At 45.9% G+C, this 23,454-nt stretch overlaps 15 protein-coding genes across 15 annotated transcripts; 4 read left to right on the top strand and 11 right to left on the bottom strand.

Moving 5' to 3' along the window:
* Nucleotides 1-105: 105 nt before the first annotated feature.
* On the bottom strand, nucleotides 106-669 carry TbgDal_X18360 (hypothetical protein, conserved; the record flags this gene model as incomplete). The annotated part of the gene is made up of 1 exon (XM_011780695.1): nucleotides 106-669. The coding sequence occupies one exon, from the start codon at nucleotides 667-669 to the stop codon at nucleotides 106-108; it is 564 nt and encodes a 187-aa protein (XP_011778997.1).
* Nucleotides 670-1,739: 1,070 nt separating this feature from the next.
* TbgDal_X18350 (hypothetical protein, unlikely) lies at nucleotides 1,740-2,096 on the top strand (the record flags this gene model as incomplete). Its single annotated transcript, XM_011780694.1, has 1 exon — nucleotides 1,740-2,096. One exon carries the CDS (start codon nucleotides 1,740-1,742, stop codon nucleotides 2,094-2,096), a length of 357 nt encoding a protein of 118 aa, XP_011778996.1.
* Nucleotides 2,097-2,138: 42 nt separating this feature from the next.
* On the top strand, nucleotides 2,139-2,477 carry TbgDal_X18340 (hypothetical protein, unlikely; the record flags this gene model as incomplete). The annotated part of the gene is made up of 1 exon (XM_011780693.1): nucleotides 2,139-2,477. One exon carries the CDS (start codon nucleotides 2,139-2,141, stop codon nucleotides 2,475-2,477), a length of 339 nt encoding a protein of 112 aa, XP_011778995.1.
* Nucleotides 2,478-3,571: 1,094 nt separating this feature from the next.
* TbgDal_X18330 (hypothetical protein, conserved) lies at nucleotides 3,572-5,140 on the bottom strand (the record flags this gene model as incomplete). Its single annotated transcript, XM_011780692.1, has 1 exon — nucleotides 3,572-5,140. The coding sequence occupies one exon, from the start codon at nucleotides 5,138-5,140 to the stop codon at nucleotides 3,572-3,574; it is 1,569 nt and encodes a 522-aa protein (XP_011778994.1).
* Nucleotides 5,141-5,300: 160 nt separating this feature from the next.
* On the bottom strand, nucleotides 5,301-5,840 carry TbgDal_X18320 (hypothetical protein, unlikely; the record flags this gene model as incomplete). Its single annotated transcript, XM_011780691.1, has 1 exon — nucleotides 5,301-5,840. The coding sequence occupies one exon, from the start codon at nucleotides 5,838-5,840 to the stop codon at nucleotides 5,301-5,303; it is 540 nt and encodes a 179-aa protein (XP_011778993.1).
* A 980-nt stretch (nucleotides 5,841-6,820) lies between these two features.
* Nucleotides 6,821-7,147, bottom strand: TbgDal_X18310 (hypothetical protein, unlikely; the record flags this gene model as incomplete). Its single annotated transcript, XM_011780690.1, has 1 exon — nucleotides 6,821-7,147. One exon carries the CDS (start codon nucleotides 7,145-7,147, stop codon nucleotides 6,821-6,823), a length of 327 nt encoding a protein of 108 aa, XP_011778992.1.
* A 108-nt stretch (nucleotides 7,148-7,255) lies between these two features.
* TbgDal_X18300 (hypothetical protein, unlikely) lies at nucleotides 7,256-7,837 on the bottom strand (the record flags this gene model as incomplete). The annotated part of the gene is made up of 1 exon (XM_011780689.1): nucleotides 7,256-7,837. One exon carries the CDS (start codon nucleotides 7,835-7,837, stop codon nucleotides 7,256-7,258), a length of 582 nt encoding a protein of 193 aa, XP_011778991.1.
* A 37-nt stretch (nucleotides 7,838-7,874) lies between these two features.
* On the top strand, nucleotides 7,875-8,333 carry TbgDal_X18290 (hypothetical protein, unlikely; the record flags this gene model as incomplete). Its single annotated transcript, XM_011780688.1, has 1 exon — nucleotides 7,875-8,333. One exon carries the CDS (start codon nucleotides 7,875-7,877, stop codon nucleotides 8,331-8,333), a length of 459 nt encoding a protein of 152 aa, XP_011778990.1.
* A 108-nt stretch (nucleotides 8,334-8,441) lies between these two features.
* TbgDal_X18280 (protein kinase, putative) lies at nucleotides 8,442-11,729 on the bottom strand (the record flags this gene model as incomplete). Its single annotated transcript, XM_011780687.1, has 1 exon — nucleotides 8,442-11,729. One exon carries the CDS (start codon nucleotides 11,727-11,729, stop codon nucleotides 8,442-8,444), a length of 3,288 nt encoding a protein of 1,095 aa, XP_011778989.1.
* Nucleotides 11,730-12,810: 1,081 nt separating this feature from the next.
* TbgDal_X18270 (lipoic acid synthetase, mitochondrial precursor,putative) lies at nucleotides 12,811-14,040 on the bottom strand (the record flags this gene model as incomplete). Its single annotated transcript, XM_011780686.1, has 1 exon — nucleotides 12,811-14,040. The coding sequence occupies one exon, from the start codon at nucleotides 14,038-14,040 to the stop codon at nucleotides 12,811-12,813; it is 1,230 nt and encodes a 409-aa protein (XP_011778988.1).
* Nucleotides 14,041-14,138: 98 nt separating this feature from the next.
* TbgDal_X18260 (hypothetical protein, unlikely) lies at nucleotides 14,139-14,507 on the bottom strand (the record flags this gene model as incomplete). The annotated part of the gene is made up of 1 exon (XM_011780685.1): nucleotides 14,139-14,507. The coding sequence occupies one exon, from the start codon at nucleotides 14,505-14,507 to the stop codon at nucleotides 14,139-14,141; it is 369 nt and encodes a 122-aa protein (XP_011778987.1).
* A 329-nt stretch (nucleotides 14,508-14,836) lies between these two features.
* TbgDal_X18250 (hypothetical protein, conserved) lies at nucleotides 14,837-16,105 on the bottom strand (the record flags this gene model as incomplete). Its single annotated transcript, XM_011780684.1, has 1 exon — nucleotides 14,837-16,105. One exon carries the CDS (start codon nucleotides 16,103-16,105, stop codon nucleotides 14,837-14,839), a length of 1,269 nt encoding a protein of 422 aa, XP_011778986.1.
* An 889-nt stretch (nucleotides 16,106-16,994) lies between these two features.
* TbgDal_X18240 (hypothetical protein, conserved) lies at nucleotides 16,995-19,343 on the bottom strand (the record flags this gene model as incomplete). The annotated part of the gene is made up of 1 exon (XM_011780683.1): nucleotides 16,995-19,343. One exon carries the CDS (start codon nucleotides 19,341-19,343, stop codon nucleotides 16,995-16,997), a length of 2,349 nt encoding a protein of 782 aa, XP_011778985.1.
* Nucleotides 19,344-19,911: 568 nt separating this feature from the next.
* TbgDal_X18230 (hypothetical protein, unlikely) lies at nucleotides 19,912-20,262 on the top strand (the record flags this gene model as incomplete). Its single annotated transcript, XM_011780682.1, has 1 exon — nucleotides 19,912-20,262. The coding sequence occupies one exon, from the start codon at nucleotides 19,912-19,914 to the stop codon at nucleotides 20,260-20,262; it is 351 nt and encodes a 116-aa protein (XP_011778984.1).
* Nucleotides 20,263-21,454: 1,192 nt separating this feature from the next.
* On the bottom strand, nucleotides 21,455-23,422 carry TbgDal_X18220 (intraflagellar transport protein component,putative; the record flags this gene model as incomplete). The annotated part of the gene is made up of 1 exon (XM_011780681.1): nucleotides 21,455-23,422. One exon carries the CDS (start codon nucleotides 23,420-23,422, stop codon nucleotides 21,455-21,457), a length of 1,968 nt encoding a protein of 655 aa, XP_011778983.1.
* Between the last annotated feature and the right edge of the window lie 32 nt (nucleotides 23,423-23,454).

Genomic DNA, 23,454 nt, shown 5'->3' with positions numbered 1-23,454 from the left:
TACTTTTCTTTATATATTTGAGCATTTGTTTGTTTGTCTGTATGTCTTCCTCTTTCCTCTTCCCACCGTCTCCCTTCAACCTTTTAAACCTCTCCGATCCCAAAATCATTTTTTTTTTTTTGGTGGGGTAGGGAGGTGCAACCACTGAAGGGAAGCCGGTAAACGCCTAAATACATGAAGAAGCAGATTTATAGACGGATTAAGTGGAGAAGAGAGGGAGAAGAAAAAGAGAAGAGTTTTGAATGCTCGTAAAGAAGCAGCGGGAAATGTAACACCATTTAAATAAATAAAACATATATATATATATATGTTTGGCAGCTGCAGACCCCAAAACAGAATGTAGCGAGGGAAAGGGGAAATAAGACAAAAAGTACGAGAGCTGAAGAGAAGAAGGAAGATGGGAAAAAAAAAAGAATACGCAATGTAAGTACACATGCATAATGGAAAGACAAAAAATGGGGAAGGAGATGAAGTGAGATGACACAAAAAAAAAACAAAACAACAACAACAAAGACAACAAAGACACACAAACACACAGAAACAAAACGGATTCACAAACAGATTAAAACCACCTTCACGGAAGGAGGGAACACGGATTGATGAAGAACAACAAAAAGTAACGAAAACAAACCGAGCAAACAAAGAAACGAACAAATTGATGGCAATCATGCATAAAAAGACATATTTATGTGTTTACACACAGATGAACCAACAAACATATCGAGCCTCCTTCGCGATAGATTCTTTTTTTTAAAAAAATGTCAGCATTTCATCACCGCATCAACGAGGTATGCATAAAAATGTGCGGCACCCAACAACCACAGCACAAAAAGATGACGGGACAAGAGAAAATATGCGAGAAAAAACTTTAAAGGAGGGGGACAAAAAGAAAAAAAAAGTAAAAAAAAAAAGAAAAAGAGAGAGAGAGAGTAGAAAGCTTAATAAGATATTAAAAGACAAAAATTTAAAGCAGGATATCACAGAAACAAAACACATTCCCTCTATCTTTCAACCCTTTTGAATGGTAAATTAACATTACAACAAGTTATAAGGGAATTGAAAACATATTAACACCAAAAAGGAGAAAGAAAGCAGTCACACCTCATGATGGAAGTTTCTGGACGCGTAAAATGAGGGCAACAGAGGATACGAGGGAAGAAGACATCTAAATATATATATATATATTTATTTATTTATATATATATGTAAATATGAAAAAAAAGAAAAAAGAAAGAAAGAAAGAAAGAAAGGGGATGAATAAGAAAATATAGATGAAAAACATGAAACGAAAGGGAAAATTTTTTTAAAAAATCATCGAAGGGTAGAAAGGCAAAGGGATTAACACATGGCAGTAACTCGCGGATGTGTTCACTTAATTCCGCTGGTGGTGGTGGTGTTGGTGATGCCTTTGATTTCGAGAATAGGAAAAAAAAACATGTCGAAGAAAGAAAGAAAGAACATAAAAAAAAAAAATAATAAATAAATAAACCGAACTTTTCATCTTCCGAAGTAATATTCCAAACAGCTGGGCGTAGCGCAACATGGATACCCGAATACAACAAAAGACTAAAGTGAGGATTTAAAGGGAGGGGAGAAGGTGACAGAGTGGGAAACCGAAACTTAAAAAGAGAGATCAAATCAAATGGGAGCGCCAAAAACAAAAAAAAAACTAAAGTCAAAGAGAGGAAGCTTCACACAAAATTTGTGATCAAAACGTAAGTGTTTAAACATCGAAGCTGATGCAAGGGAGGGGAATAGAATTTTTTAAAAAAAGGAAAAAGGAAAAAAAGAAAAGCGAAACAGCGGAGAGTAGTAGTAATAGTAATACTAATAATGGTAATAATAAACAATCATCTGATAAAACCCGCAACAATAACGTCACCATAGTGGGAAATTACACCCTCCTTTATTTCAAATCTTTTCTTTTTTTTTTTTTTTTGCTTCCCTCAAACCCCAAATCGCACACCGCGGACGAAACAGACAACAATCGCACCACAAACCACACACCGTCGGACATAATGTTAATTTTTGAACAAAAAAAAAAACTTCCTCCTTACCCATATTACCATGATATTTTAAAAAGTACGAAACAATAAGACGAAACCCTTTCAAAAAACAGAAAAAAGTAAACTCAAATTATGACGTCTCTACGTTTTTTTTTATATCCTTTTCAGAACCCCCCGTACATATATATATATATATATATATACGCATACATCCTCATATATATCCACACTTATACATATTATCACCATCATCGTTTCCGTTGTTATTATTATCATTATATATATATATATGTGTGTATGTGTTTCTTTTTATTTTGCTGCTCAAAAAAGAAAAAAAAAGTGGGATGTAAGACACATACAAAAACAAAAAAGAAAGGGAAAAAGAAAGGGAAAGAAGGGAGGAAGTATCACCGAAGTGAGGAAAAAAAAAAAAAGAGAGGCAAAAGAACGACGACAAACGTAAAAAATTGAAAAAAAAAAAGTATTTTCAAGAAGTTTCAGTCCCGACACCCGAAATATAAGATGCGGGGTTGGAAGGAGGGAGGCGAAAAAAGAACAAACAAACAAATTACAACAGCCAAACACATACAAACACACAACACAATAAAAAGAGGGAGGATGGAGGTGGAAAGAAGAGTAACAATTGCGATTAATAAGGGCCAGCAACAGTGACAATAACAATGACAACAGTAATAATAACAAAAAAAAATGAAAGGAAAGAAAGAGAGAAAGAGGGATGGGGAATCGAAAACACGATGGTGGCGACTGTGGTGGAAATAATGAAAATAACATGGAAAGGACGGGAAAGGGCCGATTGAGAGAGGATGTTGACTAGAATGAACGACAACAACGACAACAGCAGCAGCAGTACCAATAATAAGCATTAAACCAAAAAAAAAAAGAAAAGTTCTGCGTTCTGTATCGCCGAGCTTCCAAACGTAAAAGTAGAAAAAAAAAAGAAGAAGAGGAGGAGTGAAGAAGAAATCCCCCACACCATTTGAAAACCCCAACAACAACAACAAAAACAACAACTTAAAGTCCCGGATTCGAACATACAAGCACAAAGGGGAAAAAAACGCGTACACACAGGTACATTTACACACATAATTGTACAACTGTATGCAATATAATTATTAATGGTTACTTGCTCGTGCTTATTCACTTGCTGATCGTTCAGTTTACTCGTTGAAATGATAATAGTAACACTAACACCAATAAAAATAATGATAGTCAACCCTTACAATAATAACAACTGCGCGACAAAAGTAAAGGATCAGTTCACTTCCCTCACCTTCACATTGGCACGTACACACTTCCCTTTTTGCCATCATGTGATGGGCACCATTGCTTTTCTAGCTGCTTTTCCTTTTGCTTTTCTTTTTTTTTTCTTCTTCTGCTCCCCCACGTCCCCTTTATTTATCTTCTTTCTTTCTTTTTCTTTTTTTTTTCGTTCTCTTTTTTGTTTTCTTCCTTTATTTCGTTAATATTTAGTTGTTCCTAAATTAATAATGATAATAAAATGGAACCCAAGTAGAAGAAATTAATCACCTCTGCTACTCTTTTGCCTACATCTCTTCCGCGGCGTCACCACTGGAATCAACTTCACCTGCACCATCCTTAGAGTTTACGTCGGACTCATCAGACATTAACTTACTGCGTTGCCGTGCATACCAATCACTACTACTAACTCCAAAATCCCCCCCAACGCCAACCCAACCGCGTGGACCACTATCTTCACTTACGTCAGTAGTGGCCCCAAATGTACAAATTGATCCGGGCAATGCAAACGTGGTGCTAACTTCGCGACTTTTGTTTCCTTCATCGCTACCAACTACGGGAAACTCGACATTTTTTGTGTGCCACTCCACACCATCCAAATCCTCCCGAACAACAACCCTACAATTTCTCTGAGCCTGCCGCGGAGGTGATGCGACCTTTACAACAGGACTGCACCCCACATTGTTTGCCACTCGTCGCAGCTGTTGCTTATTCGCATCGTCCGTACTTTCCGCACGCGAATCCGCTGCAAACACTGAAACGGTAGAAGTGTCCACTAACTCTAACAAGGAACCCACATGTGGCGCGGGTAGAGAAGACTTTTTAAAACCTCCATTGATGGGAACGTTGGGGAACATCGCGCCCCTTCCACCACCCAGCACTCCCGGAGCATCATAATCACGATTAAATGCATTATACTCACCATACATTGACCCATCCGGTGCAGGCGTAATAGCGTTGTTAGCAGTAAAAATGCTCGGTAGTCTCGACCTGGGGACGTCGTCATTATAAGAGCAACCCATGGAACCACCAACATCCCGATATGAACTTCGCAATGACAGAGGTTTCGCTCCCTGCTGAACATGCTTTCTTAAGGTTGCCATCGCCCCTCTCAAAGTTTTCGTGCTTTCTGCCAGGTTCACGACGCAAGTCCCGCTGCGGGCAACGCTCCGACGGCTGCAACTGGCACCAAAAAAGTATGAACTATTTGCAGCCGACGCAAACGACTTGTTCCTATTCTCGTCACCAGGGTAACGTGCGCTATTCCCAGCAAAGGACGGCATATCAGTGGAACGGAGGAAAACACTGTTCTCGGCATTTTTGTACCAACTTCCTCCACGAGAGTAACTCCGCTGGTGCCTGTCACCATCATATGTAGCAGGATAACCGTTATGATAAGCCGCACTTTCCTTTTCTACTAGTATAGATGTTCGACGGGATCGAGGACGGTTTGGTGCCGTATCGTTGTCCGTCCACCTAACACCTGTGGAGGCATCAAATCCCTCCGTGTTCACAAAATGGGGTAACCTCGTAGTGAAGGCCGAGGTTGAGTGGTTCCAAGTGTTGTTTGTTGTCAGAGTTACATCACATTGTGGGCTTCCGACACCACTTCTAATATCCAGTGGGTCACCAATTTTAACAACACCCATTGGCCGTGGCGGTGTGGTAGCTCCTGGTCCCAAAGGTTGTCTTGGTATAAGAATCGGTTGTTGTTGCTGTTCCTCTTCTTTTTTAACGGTTTCACTTGAATCGGAAGTAACTCCCTGTTGCCTGGGCGTCGAGCAATCGCTGACCCGACTACTGGAAACCCTCGGCTGCACGTCATGGCGCTCCATTTTGCAAGCGCCTCCCCCCATTGTTATGGAGAGCCGTCACAAGTATTGCTTTCCTTTTTTAAAAAAAAAAAATTACCCCTAACTTTTCTCCCTCTATTCGCACGCGGGTGAAATAAATAAATAAATAAATAAACGGAGGCGGACAGGTGGGGAAGGACAACCCGGCTCGCTAACACTTGAGCTATATGCTAATCCTTCTACGAAAGAAAAAAAAAAAGAACTGTGTGGCTGCCCGCGAATAGTCCACAACAACCACTGCAAACAGTAGACCAGTATGGGTTATTAGAAAATATATTGGTAAAAGAGAATTCAAAGAGATAAAGAGAAGAGAAACAAAAAAAAAACAAAGGACATGAAATACAGGTTCACGAGGAAGACCATGAAACAGAAAAATGATAAGGTGGAAAATAATATGGTATGGCTGACGACAACGCAACACTTTTACTTCACAGGGGGGAGAGTCACCACTCTCCATCCAAACAGAAAAAAAAAAACATACCCACAAAATGGGAGTAAAGTGTGGGGTACGAAAATAAGAGAAAAAGGGGGAAAAAAAAGAAAGAAGGAAAGGAAAGAAAGGAAAGAAAGAAAGAAGGAAGAAGAAGAAGAAGAAAACAATCCACCGGCCTTCCTTGACTTTTTGCACAGGTGAATGAATATACTCACTTTTGCGGCAGCCGCACCTAACCACAACCAAATAATGGAATGCGTACACATACATGCACGACCAACCCAAATGCCCTGCGCGTGTACACACACAGTACGCAAATATGCGCTATAGGAATTTTAAAAAAAAAAAAGTAAAAATTGGGGCATGTCCCCAGATGGCCTTCTAACCGTTTGAGTTCCATGCCTATTTTTCTCCTCCCCCCCCCCTCAAAAAAAAAAAAAAACTTATCAGTCGCTTTTCTTTTTTTTTTTTAAATCCCTTTCTTTTCCTCCTTCTCTCTCTTTTTTTTTTTCAATAACTCCAGGACACGTTAAACAATAAAAAAAAAACCTTCACTCGTCCAATCATCCCGAGACCCCACCCCGCACTTCTCTCTTCATCTCTCTTCTCTTCTCTTCTCTCATCCCATCGAAACAATTAGTAATTGTCAATTGCAAGGGGAAAAAAAAACAAAAGAGGAAGAAAGTAAATGCTTGCTTTCTCCTTCGAGCACAAAAGAAAAAAACAAAAAACAAAACTACGAACAACAGCTACATAAAAAGAAAAAGAAAAAGAAAAGAAGAAGAGAAAAGAAAATAAGGATTAAAGGAATAGAAAGAGAGAAATCGTGTATTCAGATACGCACTAATGTCTTTGTAGGAGTCCGTCCCCTATCATGCGGCGCATTGGGCACACAAAACCGAAGAACATATGAGGGAAATTTAGAAAAAAAAAATGGAGGATGAGGAGGAGGAGGAGGAGGAGTGGCGGGAGGTGATAATAATCATAATCATAATCATAATCATAATCATCATGCAAGTAGAAGCTGTCAGAACGAATGAGCGAATGAAGTGAGCGTGGAAGCATGCAGGCACCGGGGCAACCAAAGCAACAATAGGAAAAGTAAAAAAAAAAATCATAAAAAGAAGGAGGAAGATGTAGAAAATGAAGGAAGGTTACAACACCACTTTCTCCTTTTAAGGTAATTAAAAGGACCACAAAAAAAGCAATAAATTTGTTCTTTTTATATATTTTTTTCCTGAAAAACAAAACTAAAAAGGAAAGACAAAAAACAAGAGGAAACTAAAGGGCGCAGCTGCGTATGAGAGGAAGGGAAGAAATAAGTGATTTAAACTTAGGGTGGAAATTTCCCCAGGGACATGGACGGAACACCAACTAAAGTCCAACGAAAGAGCAAAAGAAAAGAAAAGAAAAGGAAAAGGGACTACTTGGGGGGGGGGAGAAGAAGAGGAACGTGTAGAAGAAAACACAACCACCAGCAAAAAGAAAAAACAAAAGGGAATAATCTGGAAAATAAACATTTCCCACATACACACACACATAAACACGTAAAAACAAAAAAAACCTAAGAATTTCATTCCCCTCCTCTCTTCTCTTCACTTCACTATTCCTCTCTGTTCGCACCTCCTTCTCTGCCTTTGAGCGTCTGTACATGGTTAAGCTCCATTACATCTCTTTCTCTTTTTTTAAAAAAAAAACACAAAAACTCTTCGTTTCAACCACTCTTCTTTCAAAATGAAAAAAAAACAATTTCTTCCCCCCCCCCCTCCCTCCCCACAACACTCCCTGTTTACTTTTGCTGACTGTCCATCCTGGTTATTCATTTTTTTCCCCCAACGCACAACACTGCTTTTATACCAACAACAACAATAATAACAGAAGGGTACAGTCAAAAGAATTAAAGCGAGACGTAAAAACAAAAACACACACATGCACACATGCACACATGCACACATGCACACATGCACACAAAAAACACAATAGCAGAGCACAACACAACGCAACACAACAGAACAGAACAGAACAGAACAGAAAGGAGGAGAAGGAAAGATAGAAAAAGAAATGTAAGAAGGGGAATTTTTGTTTGAGGGAAGGGGGCCAGTAAGCCTCAGTAAAGCAGACAAACAGAGAAAAGTTGAAAGTGTCGCGCTGTTTAATGCATTCCATTCAAAACTATTGTCATTTCTCCGCACCGCCACTGCGGCAATAACTTCATTTTCACCCTTCACACCCTTTACTCTTTTTTTTTTTAAATCCCCTTCACACATACATCGCTTCTCTCACCTCCTAGCTGCGTTGCAGTGAATGGTTATTTCCGTCTACGCAAATAGAGAAACAACAACAACACTGTTTTCACCCCCATCAGTGATGCGTAACGTGTCCACATGCACCCACACCACCTGCCCACCACTGAAACTCCGTCACTTTATTGGTATAATTAATGAATTTGACAGCACCCACTCCTGCACATCTTTCTTAAACCCATCTATTACGGGTGCTCAACATGTTGTCACTGTTACTGTTATTGGTATTGTCATTGTTAGATCTTGGCATCAATCCCATTCAAAAGGGCTTCACCGTTTGTTAGCTATGGTACTCAAAATACACACACACACACAATATATAAATATATATATATATATATGTACCCTTTGCTACACATGTTCCTTCCTTCCTCCTTCCCTCCTCCACAAACATCAGCGCAAGCAACTGCTGATGATCTGTTCAACTCTCCCCCCCCCCCTGCAATCTTTTATTCTTTGAACTTTTTTTTCTCTTCTCTCCCCTTTCCCCATCTTTCCGTTATTTTTTCCTTCGGTAATCGGTAAAGGCAGCGATGTCTCGCGCGTCCACAACCACTACCCAACGAAACTAACGTTGTGAGTATACCTGTAAATATTTTGGTGTTTCTTGAAAAAAGCTGTGTGCCAATGCCTCACGGGCCGTAAGGCGCCTCTCGGGATCGCCGTGGAGCATTTTTTTTAGTAAATCATAAAAACGGAATCGATGACGCGAAATCTCGTCAGCAATCTCTTTCCTCGGTTGCTGCGTTGAGACCATTTCCATCACGTTGGCATCCATGGCAGCGGATGGACTATACCCTGTTGCAATACACCTTTCCTCATTGCTAGCTGTACATTTCCTGATTAGTTCGGCAAGTGTGTGGAACTGAAAATACCGTTTTCCCTTTGTTGGTTTTGCATCCCTGTGATGGCGAAGATACTCCTCCTCACTCAAGAGACGAAATGAGGGTGATTTTTTGTGACCCGCAGGAGTTTCCTCTGATGCAGACGCGCCTGCACTTTCACTTCTCAATTCAACATCATCCACATCGTAGTATTCGAGCGTGGCTGCACCCTTCGCTAACAATGAAAGAGGCAACGGCCCGAGCATTTCCTCAATGAGGGAGAGTTGATGATGATCCGAGTCTCCCGGTAGAAGTGGAAGGCCTAACAGCAGTTCCGCCAAAAGACAGCCAGTAGACCACACATCAATGGCTGGCCCATAGCCGGCACCAACAATGACCTCCGGTGCGCGATAGTAGCGGGACTGTACATACGTATGGATTCCTTTTCCAATGTAAGAGCTACTGCTAAAGTCAATGAGCTTTATGTTCAGCGGTAAAAGAGACGGCGATGCAGGAATGCGAGGAAGGTTCGGATCATCTTCATCACCGTTATTCAGTCCAGGGGAGCTCGCTGCCGCCGAACCAGCTGGTGCAGCCTCCCTCAAAATGGAGGACATCGACATCCGTTCGGTGGAAGCAGCAATCTGCATACGCCGAGGTGTAGGGGAATGCACAGCGCCATTCGGTAATTTCGAATCGGAGAGTGGAGGTAAGCCATTGCTTGCCGGCCATCTCAACGATTGATGCAACTGCCCAGCCGATGCATCCAGTGAAATGGCTCCGGAGGCACCAGAACCGGGTGTATGAGCACCGACCGTGAGCGCCATATGGACTGGATTGGCAGAAAGCCAGGAATCGAGTGTAATTAAAACGTTTTCGGGTTTTATGTCACAGTGCACTACGTGGCATTCCTCGTGCAAAAGAGTTAACCCCAGCAAGATTTTTCGGCCTATGTCCTGTATCTGATACATGGGAAGACCTTTAAAACCACGTGCCATCGCGTACTCAAACAAATTAACACCATATCGTTCCATAACTATGCAGTGATGACCATAGCATATTCCGTGCGCAAGTATCTTACCCACATATTCGCAACGGTAGTCGGGCACGGGTGGATCTGAAAAGGACAGTGCCGGAAACGCCTGCTGCTCCTCTGCGGGTTGCTCTTCTTGCGATGCCGTTTGCGAACTGACGTGCACTAAAATCTCAGCCTCACGAGCAGATTGCTGTTCAAATAGTTCGCGGCTTTTGACAACCTTTACAGCCACAAGTGGTGTATGGGTTGGTACCATTGAGGGATCACCGAATGGTATATACGTGTGAGAGCACTGCCAGTACTGAAAGTCATCTCCCTCTATCTGGCTTGGGTGTACAAAAGTTTTATTGGCGATTCGCAAGTCCTTGCAGAGAAAAACCTGCCCGAACGTACCAGATCCAAGAAGATCAACGACCTCCAGCCAACCCATTAAAATCATACCTACATAAACAACAAGATCATCCTCCTCATTATCCACTGTGCGCATGACACGGTCTACGCTGTGGACCTTTGTTGTTAATGTCTGTAGCCGGGTTAGCGTCCGGTGGTGAACAGCCATTGGTGTTTCTTCATGCGGTGGGGACACTACTGAAGTTCGTCTTTTTCCATCATTCCCTGGTGGTGGTGCCGTTCTATGTGTATCATCAAAAAATATGGAAGACGACCCGTCAGATGCGCTGGTAGCCACACGGTCGCTCTCAGCTCGACCCACAGAAGTTGTAAAAGCACTACCATTTTGCGAATGAGAAGAAACCGCATATTCCTGCTCAGTATACGGTTCGACTATCTCTGACGACGAGAGCCGTAGCTCCTCCGAATGTTTAATACAGTTATATGTGTACTCACAAAATATGGTGGTCCTGAATAAGACTCTTCTCTTGATAAGTCCTAGAATAAATGGGTCCATCTCCCTAGAAGAAAGTGCCCGCTGCCTCCCACGGCGCCGAGGCGAGAAACCCCTCACAGCACGCGGTACGACGGGCACGTTTTGCCCGCCTGAGCACCGTGTCGAGGCACTGTCACTCAGCGTGTAGTAACCGGCAGCCACACCGGTAACAGTTGACGCAGATGACAGAGCCACCGACCGGACGCGGCGGTCAAGGGTAGGGGTGCCTCCGAGAGAAATATTCTGCGAAGCCGCCGGGGGAGAGTTCCTTGGCACGAGAGACCTGTATATTGCGTAAACACAATTGAGGTGCCCTATGTAGCGTTTGCGGAAGCTCTGATGTTGCACGTGGAACCACCGTTCCCTAGAAACACTCGCATCGGTCGCGACGGCACCTCCAGAATTGCTCATATTAAGAATTCTGTACGCGCGGGTATCATTTGCAACTCTTTCCCCACATTGCTCCTCACCGTAATTCGTCGCTTGGCCCTCATGCACGTTAGAAGCGGTTGGTGTCATCCCTTTCCACCCTAGCGTCGGGAGGTTCCACGGTATGGATGTAAGTAGGCCGGGGGAGAGTTCTTTCGGTACCGGCGAACAGGGTAGAGGAGAAAACGATGAAGTGAAAGACATTCTTCTTCTGCTGAGACCATAACTTACCTCGTGCCCCCTGCATGCTTCACTCAACGGTGGGAGCGAAACGGACGAAAGGCATGTTTTCTGCGAATGCTCTAAGCACGTGTTGTGCTTAACTACCTCTGAGTTGCTTCTGACGCTCTCCCCATCATGATTTCTCACCACCGAATCGAACACACCGCCGGATTGACTCACTGAGTCAAAACTTCGGCACACGCGAGTCGCAAAGACAAAAGAAGGTGGTGACGTTCTACTTCCCTGCGATGCGGCATGCGACAACGATGAGGAAACATCTCCAACAGGTTGACGGTGCGGCCGTTGTGGATGTGACCACCTATGCGACGCTCTGGAGGATCTCGACGGTACACGACAACCATCAAGGCGCATACATGAAATATCACTTATTGAGAGTGCAACTCGGTCAACCACCATACTCTGCTCCTCGTCCGGCGCACTGCCCTCGTCAGCGTCCATCTTCTATTTAGTGGATCCACTCACACCTTGCCAACCACAACTTTGGTATCGTGGCGGCGCTATTGCCGAAACACGCGAGCCTTTGGTCAAGATTGGGCAATTTCACCACTCTACTCTTTCCTCTCCTCTTCCTCTTCTCCGCTGCCAATGTTGCACACGGAACGGTAAAATTAAAATGGTTCGTGCACTGTGAGATGTACTTATTTGCGAGTGTGTGCACGTCCACAGAACCCCCTTCCCTGAAAAGCGAAGTAGTCCTGGAAAACAAGGGGTGTCCTGCAACTCACAGAAAGACGGAGCAAACACAATTTCGTAGTTGGAGATCCAATTTACCTCCCCCGCTTTAAGTGCGGCTTCAGAATACCACAAACCGTGTGGAAAATAGAATGCAGGTAGGAATGAGAGGAGGAAGGGAAAAAACAAAAAAAAGACCCGCAGAAAAATGCGAAACGCCGATGCTCCACGCCGTTACGCGCCTTTCTTGACCGTAACCCTCGCCGTCTGCAAGCGGACTGCTGGAAACTTTGTTTATAGCAACAACCTGTAAAACACCTTTTAAAAAAAACGAAATGTGCTTTTTCCACCCCTTGTGCTGAATGATCAATACGGTACGGATAATACACTACTACGCCCCCAAACGTGATTCCGTGCGGAGTCGCGCGAATGCGTAGAAAGGTACAAGAGCAGAAGAAGCGGGGGAAAAAAAAGTAAAGTATTGTGATACGTAAGAGGTAACGTAAACAACCAGCAATACAGCATGAACCAAATTTTAAAAAAAGGAGGGAAGTTGATTGTGCCGCTCGTACGCAGAAAGAAAACTAAAGTATAAATGGGAGGAGAAATATAGCACAAGTACGCTAAAACAACGATTTACTTTCTTTTTTTTAAAAAAAAAAAAGGACGCAAAAACTGTAGATGAATATGCTTCGAAGAAGCGATCAAGCAGAAACACCAATGGCAAATCTGCCCCAATCTTCTCCGTCGCGGCCACATGCTTCACCGGTCCTCTCCACAACCACAACCCAACGGTCATACAGACATCCCCGACCCCGGAAGCTACGCATTTATACCACACTAATCACTACTCGGAATCCTTTGGTTCATTCCCTCCATCTGACACTGACGGAGCTTCGACAGTCTCCCGCTGCTTCAAAATATTTTTAATGTAATATTCACCAGCTCGGTAGGAGCTCCGTACCATGGGCCCCGATGCACAGTACAAAAAGCCCATATCCAACGCTTCCTTTTCCCACATCTCAAACTCCTTAGGATGGGCGTAGCGACTGACCTTTAGCCGCGTCCGTGAGGGTTGGAGGTACTGGCCCAGGGTTACGGCAGAAACGCCCGCCGTCCGCAGGTCACGAAGGGTTTGCCGCACCTCCTCCTCCTTTTCCCCGAGCCCAAGCATGATACTGCTCTTGGTGAGCATAGCTCCTTTAGTGAAATTATTCACGTGTTCAAGTACCTTAAGGGACTGTCGATAAGAAGCGCGTCGATCTCGTACGTTTGGCGTAATTCGCTCGACACACTCTATGTTATGAGCATAGACATTGAGAGGTGAACCAGCAACCATTTCAACTAGCTTGAGGTCTCCGTGAAAGTCCCCAACAAGTGCCTCAAGAAGTAGTCCGGGATTCCTCTCCTTCACGGCCGTCACGCAGCGCACAACATGAGCAGCGCCACCGTCAGCCAAGTCATCACGGTCCACCATAGTCATAACTATATATTCCACACCCATGTCAGCGACTGCATCAGCAGTTTTGCGTGGTTCCTCTGGGTCTAGTGGTGGAGGTGTGCGACTCGTCATCACGGAACAGAAGCGGCAGCCCCTTGTACAATGTGCCCCCATCACCATGATTGTGGCAGTGGCGGTGCCGTCCCCTTCCTCATCACCTCCTCCCCAACATTCACCGATGTTTGGGCACTTGGCCTCCTCACACACAGTAGCTAGACGTTTTTCACGCATATTGCGCCGTATCTTGTTAAACCGCGGCTGCCTCGATGCTCCCATAGGAACTTTGAGTTTCAACCAAGGAGGAAGAGGCTCCTTACCTCGCTTCAGTGGTCCAATTGAGGCGGCGGTGGGTGGAAGATTCTCCGGAAGGTCAAGAAACCCCTCCAATGAATTTCTTCCCGTCTTGTCATTCGCCAAACGCTCGCGAAACTGCCGAAGGAACTCTTCCTTCACCAGCGGAGGGTTTGCGGCACCTGACTCGTTCCGTGGCTCCTCAGATGGAGGCACTTGCTGTTGCGATACCTGTGCTGCCGCAACGATGGGTCGACACAGGGCAAACGACCATCGCTGAAACATTTCAACTGTATACTCCGCAAATGTTTACTTGGTTGTCAAGTTTATCTCACTCACTTTCCGTCCTTTGCTTTAAAACAGTGTTTCCTTGGCACGCCTCTTTATCCCGTTTGTTTTCCCCAGTGCTTGTGTGAGGCAAGCTCTCTTTCAACCTTTTCGAAGAGGCAAATCAGGCATGCGGAAGAGAGATGAAGACGCAAAACAAACCAAATATAATTATTCATCGGGAATACCCAACGCGGACGGCACTTCAAACACCGATATAACAAACAAATGACTATACATGATGACCAGTAAGTACAATCACCCAGAGCGGACTCTTGTTTTCTACCTCTTTTTCCTCCTTTCTCCTTCTGCAACGCTGCAAACCCCATTGCAACCTCTCGCACTTTCCTACAAGGAAAAGGGAGCTGCGCACTGCTACGAAGGGAGCATCGGTGCAGAAGGACGAACCACTTCAACTTATACATATATTGGATTGCTCAGCCACAACATCTTCACGGCATCTACTGTCTTTTTGCCGAGGGGGCACACCCAACTGCCACCGAGGGAACGCACTTAAAAGAGGGGAAAAAACCTCCAAAGTTGTACAACATGAAAAGCAAAAGTAGAAAAATCACGGGGAAACAATTACCTTCGCCCGCCCTTTCCCTCGCCTAGTTCTCTACCCACAACCCCTTCCACTGAAATCCGTCCTCTACCGGCGCACGCATTGAAGCTAAACACACGAAAAAACAGCTGTTTTCTTTTTTGGTAAAAAAAAAAACGGTAGGAACCATAACCGAATGAAATCCAATCCTCATCGGCGTTTCGGGATGATGGTCAGTGAGGAAACATCCTTTATTCCCTGCGTCGCCAGGTTGGCCAAAATACGCTCCATCAAATTCGGGTCATCATCTTTGATATCTAGATCATCCTTAACTTCCTGTACGCTGGCACGTCCATCCTTATGCACCACATTTAATCTCCGGCATGATGTGTTTACATTCTTTCCATTACCTCCACTAAGGTGCCACACGTTGCGCATGAGGATCTCGAATTCCTGATCGGTTTTCAGCTCAAACGAAGAATCTCTAAAAAAGGTGTGGAACGTTTCAAAACTGATGTGTGCCTCCAAAGGCAGATCCCACTGGGTGGTAAACGCGCGGAGAGCGTCAGCAGAAGACACCGTTCCGTTTAACACCGACTCCATGGAGTCGACATCAATCAGATCGACGAGGTGGTGTAGCCGCACAACCCCATTACTGCACAGCTTCTTCAGCAACTCATACACACCCTCAATAATACTGTACCGGCGATCCCGTTCCTCCCCACGCATTTCATCCATGACCTTACGAATCGAGAGCATGTTATCACCCTTCATGTCAAGTCCGCGAACAAGAGCAACACACTCCGGTATACTCGTCTCTACACCAGCCTCTGTGAAGCCGCGAAATGTCTCCTCAACGTTGAGCACTCCGTTGCCGACGACATCATTCCTCTCCAGCGCGAGGCGCACCTGCCGGAGCACGTTCCCCGGAAAAGCGGACTGTCCTTCCATTGAAATCAGCAGCTGCCGCCGAAAGCGCATTATGATTGCCCTGGCCTGGGCGGCAGGTGTGTTTCCGATAACTGGTCGGACATACGCCTCCTCACGCAGCTTAACTTCCTGCGGGTTGTTAAACGAGGTCCTCATTGTTGTTTTAAACGCCTCTTCCTTCAATTTTGGAAGTTGAGGGTCGAGGTGCGGCTGATGAGTGGGATATGCACGGTGATTGCGGTCCACAATATCAACCAACGTTGCCTGATCAAAGACGGGCGCCTGCTCCTGAGCCCTCTTCATTGCATGGTTTGTCATGACTGTGTACTCCGTCGTCCAAATTTTGGAGAGATGTGTTGGAACAATTGCCTTTCCGTCGTAGTAGCCGGCATCCGCCCGTTCCTCACTCCAGTTACCCTGTAATGTTTTGGTGCTATATCCGCCTGTCAGCAACTGCGTGCCCGGAAGGTAGCAGCGGTTCTTTGGCTGATTCTGGCAGTTTTGGAGCCGCTCACTGATGCGTTCCTTCTTGTGCTGACCGCCTATCATTGCTGCTCCGTCCAAATATCCTCTGCCAACCCTCTTGCTCTCTCGCGTCCCTGAGTATATAAGCAGATGTTCCTTTGGCTTAACTGGGTTTCCGGCTGTTCTCGCTCTCCACACCTCCTAATGTACAACCTTGCTCTGTCTTGATCAGCTTTGGCACACTTCAGTCGTCAAACCGAAACAAAAGTGTCATTCGACAAACGGGAAGAAACAATTCACGGTGCGCGAAAAGAAGAAACCTAGCAGTGCGGATGCGCTCCCGCGTACGACAGTGTACATAGAATAAAAAAGCGTCCACATGTCACAGGGAAAGGGGGGAAAACTGTTTTCTCTCCGCATTTTCACATTCTTTTCCCTTTCCAACACGGTACAAGACATTCATACGTTAAGGTCCGCAAATTATCCACGCAAGGCATCGCTTGCACCGTGTCTTTAGTAGCAACGTAGAGGAATAAGAGATGCCAGGCTCAGAAGTAAAGACAAGGTTTAAAAGTAAAATATAATATAAAAGCATTCACCTCTAAGAGAGTTGGCACGCAAAACCAAGAAACGGTGGGAAAACGAGAGGAAGGCTAAGAGGTGCTGAGCAGAAGCAAGTACTCCCCCTTCCTTCCATTTACCCCACATGATACTCCCAAACTTTCTCCTTCCTCCTCCTTTATAAAACTTCCCGCTGTCCTTGTTGTTGATCTATACACTCCTGCACTAACAAATAGGGTCCTTGATTTAACAACCAGCACTACTACACAATGCAATTTCCCATTCTTCTTTCTTCCCTCCTTTCTTCACGCAGCCTTGTCCAATCCTTCACCACCCCCCTCCACCCACCTCCGCATAGGCATCAAAACCTTCCGCCTTCTTCACGAACACCATATCCAAAACCTTCAGGTTCCTACTGGTAGGGCTTGGCACCAGGCCGCTGAGCTTCCTTCTCTTCCTCCTGTCTCACCTTCTCAACAACCGTTTCCCAATCTACACGGACAGACGCACCGAGCTCCTTAAAGAGAGGAATATCCTCTGTCCTCTTTACAGCATCGAGATACCTCCGCCGCCTCGCAAGCACGGTGTCTACATGAGTCTTCCGCTCCGCTGCGACTTCCAAAGCGCGCTCCCAGTTGAACAATCGGGTATGCATATCAATACAGCGGTATATGAGACCGGCCTGAAGTAAAATGCGCTCCGCCTCAGCTGAGCGGCGCTGAAACAAAGCTAGTTCCGCCTGCCGACCCTCCGGTGTGGGAATGCTCTTTAGGTACCGAATATAGCGTACCTTGTCAAGTTCAAAGAGGGCACCATATGCAATTTCCACCACATTCAGGTCACCGTGCCGAAGGGCGAGGCCGGCCAAAATGCCCCATAGAGGTTTCTCATCCAAGAAGCGCGCGAGGCGCGTGGCGCTCGAAAAGTCGTGTCGTGCCACGTGCTCGAAAATGAAGGAGGGATACGGTGAGGTGTTAAATGTTAAGAGGGCGCCATCCACTCCCCGTCGAATGCCTACTCGGGTGCCAGAAAACGAAACAATTCGATCATTCCGCGAAAACTCGTCTCCACCATCATCTCTCACAGTCTTTGTCGTGGGCAGCAGACCCCTGTCGGAAAACAGAATGGTTGGATAGTACCACGTCGTGAGTCGTCCATCCGCAATCGCAACGAGGATTTCATGCTCACCGTGCCACGCTAAACTGGAAGTCATGGTGCTGATTTTTTGCGCAGCTCCAACTTTGCGATGCACTGCTCCAAAGTGCATGTCGCGGTTACGATCCACGAAGGCAATCTTGCGCTCACTCAGTTCGCCGTGCTGCGACAACTCCAGCGAAATGACGTCAAGATGATGAGTAATGGTTGCATCTTCCATCGCTTTCCCATTAGTAGTGTCAAAGAAAAGGATTTTTCTTGGATCAGCGGGATTTCGAATTGCAACTGTGTCCGGCGAAAGGGAGACAAGATCGGGCGCCATAATCTCTGGTCTCAGGAACGATTGGAGACGAAGGGTGCAAATGAGACGACCCTCATACGAGTAAATCTGCATTCCAGAGTTGCAATCTGCCAGCAACAAGTGTTTCTGACCAAGGATTAGCGTAATGACGACATCACGGAGATCAAATTGCACTGGTGCAGAAAGGCGGTCAATAGGATAGCATGCGCATTGCGTTGTGGTACATGAAACAAGGTATCCGTAACCCACTTCTACTTTGATGACCTTGTCACGTTGTTCTACTTCCTCGACTGCGTCTGTGAGTACATCCTGAACAAGCAGTCTATTTCCGTCCACCAAAGTGACGCAGAAGTGGCTCCAGTACATCTTTCGGTCTATAAGCTGGGCAGTACACACAGAACCACTCCCACACCCCATAACCACCTGCGTTCCATCAGCGGTCCACTGCAGTGAAAGCGCACTTCCCTCGGAAAGTCGTTCATATGTGTGACTCCACCCCGTCTTGTCACATACCCGAATGTTCATAAAGGACCCCACCGCAAACATTTCACCATCAGCTGAAAACTTCACAGCAGTACATGGATGTCCACCTGCAGCGGAAACGTAAATACTGCGGCCGTACGGATCCCATACCTTGTAGGTCCCGTCTTCCCCACCTGTGACAATGAACCCTGTCATAAGTGACCAGTCTGCGGCCAAAACAATCCCATTGTGAGCCTTCCACTTCAACTGTTTCTTCACCGCTGGATTGAGAGGTTTGATGGTCACCTCGCTACCAACACAGTAAAGCACACAATCGCCACCGAGCTCTGTTGTCTCCGAACCCCAGCAAATGCCATAGACACACCTCCCCGCCGAGACGAGAGTTGTGCGAGGGATACCAGCCTGTGACCAAACCTTAACACACCCATCCTCACCAGAAGAAATGATAGAAGAGGTATCTCCAGAGTACACAACACCTGTTATCGTGCCAGTGTGCGCGTCGATGGTACGTTCCACACGGTCAGAAGACGTATTCATAAATGAGATTGTTCCATCAGCGCAAGCCACAAGGTAATTTCCCTTCCCCTCTACAGATCCGGTATTGGCACTGCGACCTTTGCGTCCGCCTTGTAGCGGCACCCACGCAATGTACGTGATGCAGCTATCAAATTCCTTTACTTTACCCATCGGCTCCCCGTTAGGGCTCCAGCGCCGTAAGACGAAATCATCACCTGCGCTTAGCACATCGCCCGTCAACGACACCGCAACGCAAGTGCAGGCATCATCGTGGTGCTCATTGGGAATCGTAATATTCAACCGCATGTGCTTTCAAGGAAATATGGGGATTCAAAATATAAGTAAAAACAATATATATATATATATATATATATGTAGAAAATTCTCACTGGCGAACCCTACTCGTCTCTCAGGGCACGACTGCTCGCCCACACCACTGCGATTCTCTATACTAAACGATCACGTGCCGAAACCTTCACACAGTGAGTGAAATTCTTCCTTTGCCTTCACCTTCACTCAGTGCACCCGCAGAGCAAAAGCCCTCTTTTTTTTTTCTTCTTCCAAATATAAAATATTATCCCGTCACCTCTAGTGGCAGTAGTGAAACACCTAAAACGTACACACGCAAACCACCAAAAGCACCCAGGAGCTGGTAACCAAATTGACGACTTCTTTATTTGTTAGTAGTGTTCCTTCTAACTCTTCTTTTCTTTTGTCTTTGTTTCTCCACTCTTGACTACACTTCACCGGTACATTTACATATTAGAGGCGTGGCAAAGCAAAAGCGGGGAAAGGTAAAAACGAAAAGTTAGCATGCATAATAACAGCATTATATTACAATAAAGAAAAAAGAGTTTTTTAATGGTGGCACAGCATGCAAAACATGTATGGAATTTCGAACAGTCACATAAGTGTTGCAGTGCACATACGCGCTTGGGTGTGCCTCCCCGCACGGAGGCAACGCGGCAACACGTGCACAGTTGGAAAAGAGGGGAGGAAGCTGAAAACATCTTTTTTTCTTTTCTCCGTCACCGAAGCACCCGCAAAACTCTGCAATTCCACAGCATTGCGGACAAACACACATACACAAACACCTACGCACACCCGTTTGCAAAGAGAAAGGCATGCTGCTACGTCTAATTGGCACTCACCGAGGACAGAGCAAAACACGACACACAAAAACCAAAGAAAAGCGAAGCGATCATATAAGCAGCTAGCGGCTTAAGCCAACTGTATATCCTGCACTCAGCCAAAGTCAACACCCATTCCTCTTCCCCTTCCCTTCTCCCCCTCCTCACCCCGCATTACCTTTGTCTTCTTTTTTCCCCCCCCCCCTTCTTGTGATTGTTATTGTTGTCATTGTTGTTGTTGTGTTTTTGCTATTTTCACACAATTCGGGTCCTCTTTGATCTCTGTCGTTGTTTTGCTTGTAAGCACGAGAATATATATAAATATATACTGAACGAAAAGACACAACTATACGGGCCGTTGCCATATTCCCTTTCTTCGCTTTCACCTCCTCCCCTGTTTCATTTCTTCCAGTCTGCTCCATGTGGCACCGGCGCCGTGTTGATAGAAGGGGGAAGAGGAGGGGAGAAAAAACGAAAAAGCAGTAAATTAGATATAAAGTTAAACATATTCCGAACACTCGGAGGGAGGGGGAGGGGGTAAAGGAAAAATAAAAAGAAAGAAACGGTCGGGTATTCTCAAAACTCTAAAGATAAGAAAGGGGCTGAAATAAATAAACAACGGGGACTCGCGTATAGAGACGCACAGAAGTGGCATACTCACTGAACTCACGGCGCCGACGAGTGATAACGATGTGCGCTGAGCCAAAAAAGAGTTGCAGCTACCAATATGTAGTGGAAATAAGGGGAAGATAACAACGCAAAACAAATCCAGTGACGCACTCCACTATGAGCGGCAACAACTCAATCAAAGGAACACACACGAACACAAGCTGAAGTTTGCCCACGCTCAACAGGTGGTTAGAAAATGTATGCAGACAAAACTTACCATATCAGAAGTTACAAGTCAACAGTTCCGGTTGTGCGGTCCATGCCCTAACTGGAGGCACTGCATTAACTTGAACCGTAACCCAGTAAAAATATACTAAATCACGAGGGAAGGAAGGAAACTAACCCCCCTCTTCAGGTTCCGAACATAACCTCCACACAAAAGCAACGAACACAAGTGATCACCCTTCTTCCTTCACTTTTCCCATCCCACCCGCTCACACCCACACTTCCTCTTTTTTTTTCTCATGGCCCTCCGTATTCCTCTTTTTTTCTTTTTTTGTGCCCTCCACACCCAAACAAAACATCTATATCCACCCACCTTTCTTATCCCTTCCATTCTTCAGTAGTACTCATCTATCCCACCTTTGCCTCCTGTTTCCACCAGTAGAGCTCTCCACCTCAAAGCTCCTCAATTTCATAGACGAAATGGCGCGAATTGTTAACACCTCCTGCTACTTCACATACACCGCGCAGTGAATTTCCCTGAAGTATAGCAAGGAACACAAAGAATACCTGCTCACCCGCCGCACCACGCAGCGCCGTGCCGTACTCCATTGGGTATTCCCTCTCACCAGGGGGCCTGATGGTTCCTTCAAGGAGGGCTTCCTGGGCGGGGAATTGGTCAGACGACTCCTGTAGTGTCAGTTTTCCTGTAATGTCACCGCTACCAAAGTCCGCCCGGATTTCCAGCATCCACGGGACGTTGTTATCGAAGGGTGTTGCATCCTTATTTCCATTCTCATTGGTTAGCACCCGAATGACTCTCATCATACTTCCAGCCGCAGCCGCAGCCGCAGCATTCGTATCCGCGTTCATCCCATCTAACCCACTGGCTGATGAATTCCTCGGGCCTGCTGTACTCATCTTATACTGCATCACATGACGGAACACGTGGTCTAAAAGTGCACGAGGGTCGCGGTTTCGTGGACTCCGTAATTTCTTCGTAACACCAAGGATCTCCGACGCCTGAAGAATGTAAAAGTGAACATCCTCTGCCTTACATTTGTTGGTCAACTGGCTCAACCGCACTTTATCAGGGGCAAACTCTTCGTCCAGGTCGAAAAGATCCAAAGCCGGCTGCATGGGGTCGCGATGTGTTGGTTCAAAGACAGCAGGTTTGACGGGTGGCAAAGGTGTTAAGAATTCCGGGGGGATAAGTGTCAGAGGCTCCTGCTTCACGTTAAGTTTCTCATACGCCTCAACAACCTCTGGAATCATATCTGTATCAAGTTTAAATGTCTCGATTTGGAATAATTTAGTGAAATCACGTGGGAGTTCCTCCTGCTGCTCGACAGCAACACGCAGCCGCTCCGAAAGGGATGCAATATCAGGGACGTGATGGTAGTCCGTTATATCGGGCTCATCAGCATCGATTTGGTTTAATTTAATATGATGGTTCATATAGTCAAAGAGAACAGTAGATAACAGCTCATTTTCTTCTTTTCCAAGCCAAGAGTCCTCAAGAAGGAGACCGGTACCAACGAGGAGCAGTTTGCCTCGCTTCCTTCGCCCATTGTGCTCCGCCTCATCACTATTTTCCCATACAACGGCAATGGGACGGTTAAGTGGGTACGCCATGAAACCACTGCTAAGAATTGGCACTGCGGAACGGTTGACATTGAAACTCAAACCGTGCGGGTAGACAAAAGTTAAGTTAGTTGGAGCCTCCGCTGCAGCCTCGTCCACTAATTGTTGCTGCATAGCCATTGCTGCGACCGTCGTTGCCGCGTTGCCGAGAGCACCAGCCGCAGCAGTGCGGTTGAGCGTCGTTGGGGCGCCGCGGTTTCCGAACGGGGCGGTGCCGCCCATGGCAAAACCCGTGCGGTAGCCCTGGTAGCCGGTGACTCCAGGAACATTTTTACCTGCCGCTTTGTTGATAGCCCGGTTTGTTATACCATTGACAACACAAACCTCCTTAGGGTGAAGGTACTTGTTCATGACCGTACGAACCACGCAATCCTCATTGAGTGTAATACCAGTCCACTCCTCCAACGTGCCGTTGAGGTATGAGTAGCGGCCCCCGTGGCCATCTCCGAAGAGCATAATAACAGAACCGCCCTGCTGAACGTATTCCCGAATAACCGAAAGATCCTCCGTACTCAACCTCTCTTGGGGTGAGCCGAAGACAACAATATCATACGGCGCGAGACGATCCATGCTGATATCCTCCTTGTTAACATCTACCGTACAAAACTGCCGGAGCCGCCGCGTCAGCTGCTTGTACCCCTTGTTTGGGTGAAATAACTCCCTTCTGCAAACGTTGAAGAGTATCTTTGGTGGATGCTCCCTCAACCCGGCACCCGCCGTTGGACCATTCGACGTTTCCTCGCCATCGACCGCAATAGTGACCCTTGGGGCATCCGTCATGGCAAAGCAGTTGTGAGTGTTCGATTTTTTTT

This window comes from Trypanosoma brucei, chromosome 10 (genome assembly GCF_000210295.1).
Source record: "Trypanosoma brucei gambiense DAL972 chromosome 10, complete sequence".
NCBI lineage: Eukaryota > Euglenozoa > Kinetoplastea > Trypanosomatida > Trypanosomatidae > Trypanosoma > Trypanosoma brucei.
The sequence above is the reverse complement of the archived record's forward strand: the minus strand, read 5'-3'. Positions and strand labels throughout refer to the sequence as shown.